Here is a 12,330-nt window from a genome sequence, read left to right as displayed (position 1 = left end):
GTGGACACGCGTGATGGAATGGAACCCGTCCTGTGCAGCCCCCCACCCCCACCCCGACGTGCCTGCCCGTGCCAGCACTTCCTCCTCAGTTCTTACATCACACTCACCCCGGGACACCAAGGAAAGAGACCCAAGAAGTTGGAAAGGCTGTTTCCATGGACACAATCTCCATAGTGACAATGTGGGGGAGGGGGGAGGGGAGGGATGATGGGAGAAGGGTGGGGGGAACTAAAAGGGAGGGATAAAAATATATATCTATAAATCTATTTTTAGTCTGGAAAGACTTTGTTTAAATGAAAGGTGCGCTATCCCTTTTGATTCTATTTTAAAATTACCTGGTTCAAGAACTCCAAATTGTTCCAATGACAATGAAATTCAAGTGTGAAATTGAACTGAACAAACTCATCTCACAAGGACGGGTGTGTGGCTCGGTTCGTGGCCTCTCCTGCCAACCCGGAGAGCCGTTGCCCAGGACCGAAGAAACAGATGAGCCGCGCCGAACCACCCCGTGTCACTTGTCTCCAGGTGGGGAGGTATGGGGGAGGGGAGGGGAGGGCCATGTTTTCAAGAGTGGGGGAATGATGTTTCAACACAAATAAATTTTTTCATTTCCAGAAACACTATTTATTTATTATTATTTTAAAATTTTTTTTATCTTTTTTTTGATGGGGTGGGTAAGTTGGCGGAGACCCCACAGTCACAGCCAGGTCCTGGGTCACTGGCTGGCGAACCCACGGGCCTCACCGTGTGTGCACAGTGGGCGCTGGACAGCAGGCGGAGATGAGGGGCCGCAGCCCCTGCACGTTCGGGGCACCTGTGTCCTGCCCCCCGGGAGCAGGAGGTGGCCCAGGCCTCTGCTGCCGGGCAGGGACATGAGTCAGGGCTGCCCTGTGGGTCAGTGGGCCGCGCCAGCCAGAACACCCGGTTACCCTGCTTGCTTTTCGCACTCATTTTTATAAAGGAAAAGGAGGCCTGCCAGTTGAGCGGTCCCGTGCTACATGATTACGTTGTATTGTTTTGTTTTGTAAATTGTATAATTTTTAAATATCTGAGTTTTAAAAAAAGAAAAAAGTACAAAAAAAACTTGTTAAGGCCTTAAGAAGGGGTTAGTGCATCTTTCAGGGGTCACTCTGCCGTGGGGATAAACTAGCTGTTTCACAAACAGTTTTATTAAGAAAAAAAAAAGAAAAACAAAAAAATAATAAAGTTCATTTTAACCTTGTTTCCTTTGTTTACTCTAAAGTGAACCGTCTCTTCCTCCCACTCTGACACCCAGAAGGTGGCTGTGGGTTGGGCTTCGGGCAACACTGCCCTCTGACCTCGGCTCGGGCCTCCAGCCTCACACAGGCAGGGCTATCCTCGTGGCTGTCCCAGACGGAACCGCAGCTGCTCCCCTGGGCTACCAGCCCGGGCCAGGGAGGCAGTCCACGTCAGGGACAATCACATCTCCATACATGGACATGTTGCCAGTCAACAGTAATTTTAAAGGTTATAGAAACATAATCCAGTGTTAATGGACTTTGAGAGTAAATATTAGAAGGACTTGTGAAGTGGAAACAAGCGATGATAACTGGGTTCCTCTGGGCACATTGGTTTGAGGCAGCACAAAGGGCAGGTTAACCTCATCTTAATGGCTGCACCAGCGTGCGGCCCATCTCTCTACGCAGCCAGCACGGTGGCAGAGGCACGTTCAGGTGGCCAGGTGGGGTCTACTCAGAAATGCCAGCTTTTTGAGCTGCTCCATTCAGCTTCTGCTTTTGACTTGGCATTAACACTGCTGACATGATGTTAAGTTTCAGGTGTTGAGTTTGAGACCACAAAACTTGGAAAACGGGTACCTTGAGGAAGATGTTTTCCTGGTGGCGAAGACGTCCTCATTGTGCGTCTTGACTCCTGTGGTCCCTTTTGGCGTGCTGACCCTTGAATGAGGACTGCCGCTGTCCTAGGTCTTTGCTGGGACTGGCTTCCGGAAAGCACTGCAGCCCCTGCGGTGAGCCTCAGCTGTCCGTGCCCCATCAGCCCCGCTGCCGGCACCCCTGAAGCCCCCACAGCTCCACCAGAGCAGACGGCAGGCTGGGATGCAGGGATACCCTTACATAAGTCTCCGTGGCTTGTTCACTAACAGTGACAGACTTTTGACAGTGGAAGGCATGGCTGAGGGCAGGCGGCAGGGAGGTGGAGGCTGGCCCGCTCTGCTGGGCTTCCCTGTGCTGCCTGCCTCAGGACCACAGGCGATGTGAAACGCTTGGAGCTCTGGAGTCAATGGCGTTGGCTACACCAGCCACTAAGAGGCAGCCCAGGTTGTAGAGTGGGAAGGGCACTGGGCCACCATTACAGACTCTCCCCTGGCCTTCAGAGCCTGGCACCAGAGGGCAGTGCCCTTCACATCCCTGTCTGCATGGCTGTGGCTGGGGAGAGCATGGCACACCGGGCAAGGGTTAAAGCAGTATCCAGGGCCACTGTGTTCCAGAACCATGACAGACACATGTCCTACAGTCCACCTCACACCATGTGGACTCCCTGACTGCCCCAGGATGGGGACACTTAGCTGGATCAGATAGGTGGCCATACCCAGATCAAAAAGCCCCCAGGGTGTCTAGGGTTTTTTCCTCCTAGTCTGTTGAGTAACCTCAAAACTGAAAGCCCAGGGACTCCTGTTCCCCACAGTCCAGCTCTAGGCCAGACACACAATCCATGCCAACTGACCCCACACTGCACCCCATCTGCCCTAGATGATGCTTTACGGCACCTTGGCCTTGGCACCACCAGTCCACTTCCAGGAAGCTTTTCCAGAAGGCCCAGCCCCAAAGTTGGACAGCATTCCCATAGCACTCAGCAGGCCCCATCTGCTGGCCTTGGACTTCAGCTCTTGTGACCTTGCCTCCTCAGTCATGCACACCCGGTCTTACCCCATGTCTTCCCTCGAGACCCCCCTGGGCCCGGCCCTCACAGCCATGGCTGTAGGTCCAGCACAGGTGAAACAGCCCAAGACGAGACACAGTGGAGGCTAGGTAACAGGAAGACCTCAGCAACCTCTGCCCTCTGGCCTGGCAGGAGAGTGGGGAGTGGGGATTCACCAGTGGGGAGAGAAGCTTCCACACTGCTGTCAAACCCAGTGGGAGTCGAAAACGGTGGAAGCCAGTGCCGTTCGGGGACACAGCCCCAGTCTCCCGTCTCTCGAGTCCAGAGGGCTCGGACCTGTTCAGGAGGCCTCTGGGGAAGCGTCCTCACGGGGCAGTAAGGGGAGCTGGGACACCAGGTGGGAGCCTGTCCGGAAGATGAGGCAGTCTGTATGCACAGGGGGAGAGGAGACAGAATCCCTTCAAGACCTGGGACACTGCACTGTCTCCAGAACTTGCCCCGCAACCCTGTGCTGGACAAGGGACCTGGGGTGGGGGTACCCTGCCCAGATCCGCCCACCCTCTTGCTCAGGAAGTTACATCTCCCCACACCCTTGTGTTTATCTCAGCCCCTCTGGATTTCAGTAAGCCCAAATGACATAACTCAACCTGAATACCACCTCTTCTGTTACTGAAGAAGGGTGGGGGTGAAGCCTGCAGGCAGTGGCCCCACCTTGGCTGGTGTGGTAGCCCCTGCTTGGAAGGGACAGGAGACTGGCAGAGGAAGGGCCTGGCAGCCATGGCTCCAGCCTGGAGGCGGCACTCCTGGCACGGGCTTGTTCCAAGGTTGGTGCCTTTCCTCGGAGGCTGGCGCCCACGGAAGCATCGCAGGGGCAGGTTTAGGAGAGGTGGCGGCAGGACGGGGTGAGGCTGGAAGGGGGGCACAGGAATCCGCTCATTGCTTTGTGGTCTTGAGGGGCCTGTGAGGGCGAGAGGAAGCCACAGCACCCACTGGCTCTCCAGGCCCTTGTCTCCCAAGGGTGCTGTAGTGGGTGACACATTTGCCTGCTAACCAGGTCGGCGGTTCCAACCCACCAGCTGTTCCACGGGAGGAAGATGAGGCAGTCTGCTTCCATAAGGATTATAGCCCTGGAAACTCAATGAGAGTCACTAGGAGTCAGAATTCAGTGGACGGCAGTGGGTGTTTCCAGAAAGAATGTGAGCAGCTGCTGGTTCAGGGCAGGTGACTGGCAGGAGCGGGAAGCAGCCCCACTCCCCTGAGAGCAGATTCCTTTCTGTGCTCAGCCAGCCGGTGCCCTGAGCTTCCTGGTGGCTCCGTCAAAGAGGGAAAGTGGCCATCTGCCTTGGGGCTGGCTTTGCAGATGTGAGTGGTATTAGTGTGTGTGTGTGTGTGTGTGTGTCAGTGTGAGAGTGAGGGCTGTGTTAATGTCTGTCCATGTGGGGTGGTTTCAGGGTGTGTGGATATGTGTGTGAGCGTGTCTGCGTGTGCATGTGGGAGTAGTCTGATTGTGGGACTGTGTGGGAGTCTGGGTGTCAGGTCTGCATAGTGTGAGGAGGTAGGGGGACACTGAGGACCTCAACTCCCCGCCCCGCATGTGGCCCATCTGAACATTATCTCGACCCCAGGCAAGTGACTGACACACCTGGAGAGTGAAGGCCGCTCTAGGATGCAGCAGGTGAGGGGCCGGTCCTGAGCAGCAGGCTGTAGGCCTTTAGGACGTGAGGAGACAAGAGGCAGAGGAAGACAGTGGTGTGGCTCTTCCCCACCCCCCTTAGCAGCCAGATGCCGGCCAGATCCTGCAGAGCCAGAAAGAGAATAGGGCCTTCACCTCGTAGGCCTCCAACCCTCACCCTGCAGAGGCCAGGCCTGCTGTGTCCACCTGGAGCCTGCCCCAGACTGGCTCCTCCTTCTCAGCCTTGCTCAGTGCAGACACTGGTCAACAGCAGGATGGCTGCAGGCAGAGGGCAAAGGTCAGTCCCTGTCCCTTTATAACATGGGGCAGGGCAGGCGGGACAAGCCCTCTGGGTGTGGAGGGTACATGTCTGGTCCTAGGAACCTGGTTGGGCCTGAGGGTGTCAGGTGTGCCCATTGCTACCCACGACCTCTGGGAGGTCTGTCAGAGGAGCCTGTCAGACAGGAGGAGAGGCAGCCATGGGGCTGCTGACTGGGGAGGCCCTGATGCCCGTGGCCGTGGCCGTGGCCGTTTTCCTGCTCCTGGTGGACCTGATGCACCGGCGGACACGCTGGGCTGCACGCTACCCGCCAGGCCCCGTGCCAGTGCCCGTGCTCGGCAACCTGCTGCAGCTGGACTTCCAGGCCATGCCCTACAGCTTAGGCCGGGTGAGGCAGGTGCGGGGGGCACCAGGGGCCCTGGACCCCCGTGCGCGCCGGTCAGTGGGTGGTGGGTGAAGCCACAGGCAGACAAGGTGCTGGCCCAGAAGACAAGGCAGACGGGGAGGCTTCCTGGGGGAGGAGTCGGTGCTGGGCCACAAGGGTGGTGTGGGCTTTCAAAGAACAAAAATCTGGGGGGTGGGGAGGACTGAAGGCCAGAAGGTGGGGTGGGACTCCCCAGCAGGTGGGAAACACAAACATCACGCAAGGCCCCAGGGCCCAGATGACCTGAGGAGGAAGGAGGGGTGAGGCCTGGGCACCACTGAAATCAGGGTCTGGAGGGGACAGGGGTGCAGAGACCACGTCCAATCTTTCCCCCGGACTTTGGATTTGCTGTCTACCTGTCTGGTTCCCTCACCTGTACAATGAGATGCTGCCTCGTGCTTACAGACCGCGTGGGTGGCTTCTGTATAATCAGAGCTGGGCAGTGGGACCCAGGGGAAGACCTCGACCTGGACAGGGTGCGACCCCTGAGGTCATGAAGCCAGATTTTGTCTGTGACCCTCTTGGAGGGGCCACAGGAAGGACTAAGGGTGCGCGGTGAGAATGGGGGCCACAGCCGCGGAGTGTGGGACTGACGGGTGCCCTGGCCCTCGCCCTGCAGCTGCGGCGCCGCTTCGGGGACGTGTTCAGCCTGCAGATGGGCTGGACGCCCGTGGTCGTGCTCAACGGGCTGCAGGCAGTGCGCGAGGCGCTGGTGCTCCGCGGCGAGGACACGGCCGACCGCCCACCCATGCCCGTCTACCAGCACCTGGGCTACGGGCCGCGCGCGCAGGGCAGGTCACCGCGTCGCCTGGGACCGCTTCCGGGCGGGGGAGGGGCCTGCTGTGACCCAAAGACCCAGCAGAGTGTGTCCACAGGCCCGGCGCTGGGGGGCGCTCAAAGGCCGGGCTACTCCCTGAGCAGCAGCTGGAGGGAGGGGTCGGTCCTGAGCGCGGCTACGGGCGGGGCGGGGCCTGTAGCAGGCGGAGCTGCGGGATCTGGGACTGGCCAGTCCTTGGCAGAACTGCTGTGGGGTGGGGGCAGGAACTGTATTGGGATGGAGCGGGGAGAGGCTGGTCCCTGGAGGGGCTGAAGGCGGGGGAGATGACTGTCCCCGGCCAGGCAGGAGGAGGCGGTGGGCGGGGCTTGGAGAGGGCGGGGATGCGGGCGGGGCGGGGCCTATCCCGGGGAGGGCGGGGTCGTTGCTTACCGGCCCCGCCCACATGGACGCGTCCCGCAGGCGTGATCCTGGCGCCCTATGGGCACGCATGGCGCGAGCAGCGGCGCTTCTGCGTGTCCACACTGCGTAACTTCCGCGTGGGCAAGAAGTCGCTGGAGCAGTGGGTGACCCAGGAGGCCGCCTGCCTCTGTGAAGCCTTCGCGGCGCAGGCAGGTGAGAGCTGGGGCGCTGGGACACGGGCGGGGGCGGGCAGAGAGGCGCCCTGTGACCCGCCCCCTCTTCCCAGGACGCCCCTTCAGCCCCGACGTCCTCCTGAACAAGGCGGTGACCAACGTGATCGCCTCCCTCACCCACGGGCGGCGCTTCGAGTATGACGACCCTGTGCTCCTCAAGCTCTTGCAGTTGATGGAGGCCGGACTGAAGGAGGAAACAAGCGTCCTGCGCCAGGTGCAGGGGGCGTAGGAGGACGGGGGCGGGGCGCTGGCGGGGCGAGCTTCCGGGAGGAGGCTGCTTGCCTGCGCCCCTGAACTTCCTCGTTGTATTAGGAGCTTTGGTGAAAAGAGATTCCAGGGAGGGCTACAGAGAGAAGAGCAAAATCAGGCCCAGGGTCCCCCTGGGACCTGAGGATGGGCCCCGCTGAGCGCAGGAAGGACCTCAAGCCCTCCCGTGACCGCACAGGTGGTGAACGTGTTCCCAGCGCTCCTGCACATCCCGGGGATGGTCACCCAGGTCTTCGCAGGACAGAAGGGGTTCATGGCCCTGCTGGAAAAGATGATCGCTGAGCACCGGGAGACCTGGGACCCAGCCCAGCTGCCCCACGACCTGACCGATGCCTTCCTGGACCAGCTGGAGAAGGTGAGGGGTGCCTGCCCGTGTTGGGGGTGTGGGACTATGCACAGAGGCTCCAGGGCAGCCCCCAGTGACAGGGGCCCGGACTGACAGGAGCAGGGTGGGAGCCGTCTGGGGCTTCCCCTCGGCCCCTGGTCTGACTGTCTCTGCCTGGCACAGGCCAAGGGGAACTCTGAGAGCAGCTTCACGGATGAGAACCTGCGTCTGGTGGTGGGCGAACTGTTTTCTGCGGGGATGGTGTCCACCTCCACCACGCTGGCCTGGGGCCTGCTGCTCATGCTTCTGCACCAGGATGTGCAGCGTGAGGAGCCTGGGGCTGGGGGGCGGACAGGGTGGCCTACTCCTCCCCCCAAGCTTAATGTAGACACCAGGGCCCTCAAGCAGAGGTTCAGCCCGGGATGCTGTCACCATGGACCCCTCCCTGTAGGCACAGTCCCTAAAGAGGGACTTCACACTCGAGCCCTGGTAGGCTCGGGGTCTGGGCCCCTGGGTCCTGGCTCACCTGGGGACTCCTTCCTGTCTATCCAGGTCGTGTCCAGGAGGAGATCGATGAGGTGATAGGGCAGGTGCGGCCACCTGAGATGGGGGACCAGGCCCGCATGCCGTTCACCACAGCTGTTGTCCACGAGGTGCAGCGCTTTGGGGACGTATCTCCACTGAGCATGCCTCACATGACCTCTCGTGACACTGAAGTGCAGGGCTTCCTCATCCCCAAGGTAGGGGTATGAACACCCCCACCCACACTCACTCACACCTGCCAGCTCATAACCCCGGCATGGGCTCTGCCAAGTGAAGCCCAGACAGGCACCAGGCTGCCCATCAACCATCCCCAGGCACCTGACAGTGTGCCCAGCCCTGTGGGTGTGGAGTGCCCAGCAGAGGCAGGGCCAGTTCCTGTCCAGAGCCCCCATCTGGAGAAAGGCAAACTGAACACTCCACGGAGTGGGGGAGTGCCCATGTGAGACCTGGGCCTGCCTTGGGGACAGGGAGGGTCACAAGGAGCTTCTTGGGGTGAGTGTTCCTTGAACGAGTCCAGGGTGAACCAGGCAGATCGTGTGTGTGCCCACGTGTGTAGTGGTGGCCAGGGTCACGGCATCCCCTGTCCAGGCCCCACCCACACCAGGCATGTCCTGGGCAGGGGACCATGCTCATCGCCAACCTGTCGTCAGTGCTAAAGGACGAGGCCGTCTGGGAGCAGCCCTTCCGCTTCCACCCAGAACACTTCCTGGATGCCCAGGGCCGCTTCGTGAAGCCAGAAGCCTTCATGCCCTTCTCAGCAGGTGCCTGTGGGGCGCCTGGCTTCTGTTCCTTCCTGAGGGAGATGGAAGTGGGGACCCCAGCCCCCTAAGTTTGCTGAGCCCCGTGCCCCCCACAGGCCGCCGCTTGTGCCTCGGGGAGCCCCTGGCACGCATGGAGCTTTTCCTGTTCTTCACCTGCCTCCTGCAGCGTTTCAGCTTCTCGGTGCCCGCCGGACAGCCCCGGCCCAGCGACCACGGCGTCTATGACTTCCTGGTGTCCCCACCCCCCTACCAGCTCTGTGCCGTACCCCGCTAGAGGCACCAAGCCCCAGCCCACTCCCCAGCTTCACCCTGACCAACAATAAACCACCAGGGGGACTCCACTGTGTGTCTGGGCCCCACCTGTGCCCCCACACAGCCCTTGTAGACAATTGAGGGTCATGGCCTGCTGGGAAGAGGACAAGAACACAGAGTGATGGCAGAAAGGCCCACTGAAAGCCTCATCCTTCCCGTTCTTCACAGTAGTTTCTGGGGACTTCCTTCCATTCTCGCCTCCAGCTGAGGCAGGGTGGGGAGTTTCCTGGAGGGGGTCTGAAGGGGCTCTGGAGGAGACAGCCCCAGCCCCAGGCCCTTCCTGGGCAGGGTCACTTACCTTCAGGACCTGCTGCTTCTACGCTTGAATGTACATCACTACAAAGGGAAACAGGACAGGTGAGACCCAGCTAGGGGCAGCTGGGGTCCTTCCTGACCCGCCTGTCTCTTTGGTGCAGGCCCCCTCACGGGACAGCCACCCCACTGTGGGGAAGTAAGAGTCCGCAGCCCTCACCCACCTGAGTGGTCAAGGGGAGCACTCACCCATCAACCCACTCACCGGCATTATGGTCTCCCCTGTGGGCTGCGTGATAAGGAGGGAGGCCAAGGTGAGATTGGCCTCGGTCCACTGTCGATATCTGCAGAGAGACGACGGGGTGTTTAAGGAAAACCCCTACAGAAAGCTTCAGAAAAACTACCATTGATATCTTCAGAAAGATAAAGCTATGCATTTAGTAAACAAAGTCTGAGGAAGAAATACTCAAGTAACAGCCACAATCTCTTGAAAAGTCATGTTGTTAGGGGCTGTCAAGTCAGCTCCAACTCGTAGCCACCCTGTGTACCGCCAAACACAACACTGCCGCATCCTGCCCCATCCGCACACACCTTCCTCTGTTTGAGCCCACAGGCACCCCTGTGTCAGTCCATTTCATCTCTTACTCGCTGACCCCTACTTTGCCGAGCACAATGTCCTTCAGGGACTGGTAATGTACCCAACATACCCTCCTGATAACATACTCAAAGATGTCCAACAAAGCCTCTAAGGAGCATTCTGGCTGTACTTCTAAGATGGATTTGTTCATTCTTCTCACAGTCCATGGTATATTTACCTCAAAGAGCTAAACAACAGATGTTTCAGAAAGTGGGAACAGATGGAAAGCCAGGATGGTAGGAGAGAAAGCAAATAAATTCCTTTTTGTTCAATAAATTTCCAAGAACTGAAGGACTTAAATTTCCAGAAAGGAAGGACTCACCAAGTGTCCAGGACAATGGATGAAAGAAAACCCACATCACATTTTGTCATCAATATCTCTCAGAACACTGAGGACAAAGAGAAGAACCTAAAAATTTTCAGAGCTATGAAGAAAAACACATGCTTGAGAATTAGAAATTCCATGCCAAGAATTTGGAAGACAGCTACCTGGCCAACTAACTGGAAGAGATTGATATTTATGTCCATTCCAAAGAAAGATGATCCCACAGAATGTGGAAATTATCAAACAGTATCAGTAATATCAACATAGAGGTAAAATCGTGAAGATAATTCAAAAATAGTTGCAGCAGTATATTGACAGGTAACTTCAGAAACACAACCTGGATTCAGATGAGGACATGGAATGAGGGATACCATTGCTGATGTCAGATGGATCTTGCTGAAAGCAAAGATTACTAGAAAGATGATTACTTGTGTTTCATTGATGCAATAAAGGCATTTGACTATGTGGATCAGAACAAATTATGCGTAACGTTGTGAAGAATGGGTATTCCAGAACACGTCATTCTACTCATGAGGAACATCACAGACCAAGAGGCTGCATAGTTTAAAATCAGAAAGGGTGTGTGTCAGGGTCGTATCCTTTCACCATACCTCTACAACGTGCATGCTGTGCCAGTAATCTGAGAAGCTGGACTACGTGGAGAAGAACACAACCTGAGGACTGGAGGAAGACCCATCGATAACCTGCAATACTCAGGTGACACAGCTGTGCTTACTGAAAGTGAAGAGGACTTGAGGCACCTACCGATGAAGATCAAAAACTACAGTCTTCAATATGAATTACAACACGATGTAAGAAAATAAAAATCGTCACAACTGGATCAATAAGCAATATCACAGTAAATGGAGATAAAATTGTAGTCGTTAGGGATTTAATTTTACTTGAATCCACAATCAACACCCATGGAAGCAACAGACAAAAAAATCAGAAGTCATATTGCACTGGGCCAATCAGCAAAAGAACTCTTTAAAGTGTTAAGAAGCAAAGGTGTCACTTTGAAGACTAAGGTGTGCCAAACCCAAACCATGGTATTTTCAGTCATCTCATACTCATGTGAAAGCAGGACAATGAATAAGGAAGACCAAAGAAGAGTTGATGCCTTTGAATAGTGGTGTTGGCAAAGAATACTGAAAGTACTATGAACTGCCACAAGAATGAACAATCTGTTCTGGAAGAAGTGCAGTTGGAATGCTCTTTGGAAGTGAGATTGGCCAGACTTCATCTCCCCGACTTTGGTCATGTTGTCAGAAGGGACCGTTCCCTGGAGAAGGATGTCATGCTTGGTAAAATAAAGGATCAGAGATAAAGGGGAAGGCCGTCAGTGAGATGGATGGATACAGTGGCTGCAACGATGGACTCAGGTACAGCAAAGATTGTGAGGCTGGCGCAAGACGGGGTGATGTTTCACTTGGTTGTACATGGGATCACTGTGAGGCAAAGCCGGCGTGAAGACACCTAACAACAACAATAGCAAATCTTTATGGAAGCAGACTGCCCCATCTTTCTCCCTTGGAGCAGCTGGTGGGTTTGAACCAATGACCTTTTGATTAGCAGCTGAAAGCTTTAAACCATTATGCCACCAGAGCTCCTTTATATCAAACCATAAAGCCACTGCCATTGAGTCGATTCTGACTCATAGCAACCCTCACTGAGTTTCCAATGGGTTACTTTACAGAATGCCTCGTCTTCCTCCCGTGGAGCAGCTGTTGATTTGAACCTCCAACCTTCTGGTTAGCAGCCAAATGCCTTACCCACTACACCGCTAGCCCTCTTTATTCCAAGCCATACTCTTAGTCAATTTTGAATAAGGACCTTCAGACATGTTAGGTCTTAAGACTACCCCTTAGGGACACAAAAGACCTCTACAAAGAAAACTATAAAACACTACTTCAAGAAACCATAAGAGATCTACATAAATGGAAGAAAATCCCATGCTTGTGGATAGGAACATTGAACATTGTGAAAATGTCAGTTCTACCCAAAGCAATCTATACATTCAATGCAATCCCAATCTAGATCCCATCAACATTATTTAGAGATATGGAAAAACCAATCACTAACTTTATATGGAAAGGAAAGAGACTTCAGATAAGCAAAGCACTATTGAAGAAGAAAAACAAAGTAGGCGGTCTCACACTGCCGGATCTCAAAACCTACTATACAGCCACAGTCGTCAAAACTGCCTGGTATTGGTTTAATGACAGATACATAGAACAATGGAATAGGATTGAGAACCCAG

At 55.9% G+C, this 12,330-nt stretch overlaps 1 protein-coding gene and 1 pseudogene across 1 annotated transcript; one reads left to right on the top strand and one right to left on the bottom strand.

Annotated features, from left to right (window-relative positions):
• The first annotated feature begins 5,013 nt into the window (after window positions 1-5,013).
• Window positions 5,014-8,818, top strand: LOC103197749 (cytochrome P450 2D17-like). The gene is made up of 9 exons (XM_007941722.1): window positions 5,014-5,202; window positions 5,858-6,029; window positions 6,476-6,628; window positions 6,702-6,862; window positions 7,094-7,270; window positions 7,424-7,565; window positions 7,793-7,980; window positions 8,403-8,544; window positions 8,640-8,818. The coding sequence occupies exons 1-9, from the start codon at window positions 5,014-5,016 to the stop codon at window positions 8,816-8,818; spliced, it is 1,503 nt and encodes a 500-aa protein (XP_007939913.1).
• A 354-nt stretch (window positions 8,819-9,172) lies between these two features.
• LOC103197812 overlaps window positions 9,173-12,330 on the bottom strand; it is a 20,096-nt pseudogene continuing 16,938 nt past the window's right edge.

The sequence above is a fragment of the Orycteropus afer genome, unplaced genomic scaffold (assembly GCF_000298275.1).
Source record: "Orycteropus afer afer isolate SDZICR_OR568_19922 unplaced genomic scaffold, OryAfe1.0 scaffold00083, whole genome shotgun sequence".
NCBI classification, from domain to species: Eukaryota; Metazoa; Chordata; class Mammalia; order Tubulidentata; family Orycteropodidae; genus Orycteropus; species Orycteropus afer.
The sequence above is the reverse complement of the archived record's forward strand: the minus strand, read 5'-3'. Positions and strand labels throughout refer to the sequence as shown.

What these genes read in the sequence shown, in the direction of transcription:
- LOC103197749 (XM_007941722.1), top strand. Translation starts at nt 5,014, where the DNA reads ATGGGGCTGCTGACTGGGGAGGCCCTGATGCCCGTGGCCGTGGCCGTG. An exon ending in AAACAAGCGTCCTGCGCCAG is followed by an intron (nt 6,863 to 7,093) that starts GTGCAGGGGGCG and finishes GTGACCGCACAG; the next exon opens with GTGGTGAACGTGTTCCCAGC. An exon ending in TCCTGGACCAGCTGGAGAAG is followed by an intron (nt 7,271 to 7,423) that starts GTGAGGGGTGCC and finishes TGCCTGGCACAG; the next exon opens with GCCAAGGGGAACTCTGAGAG.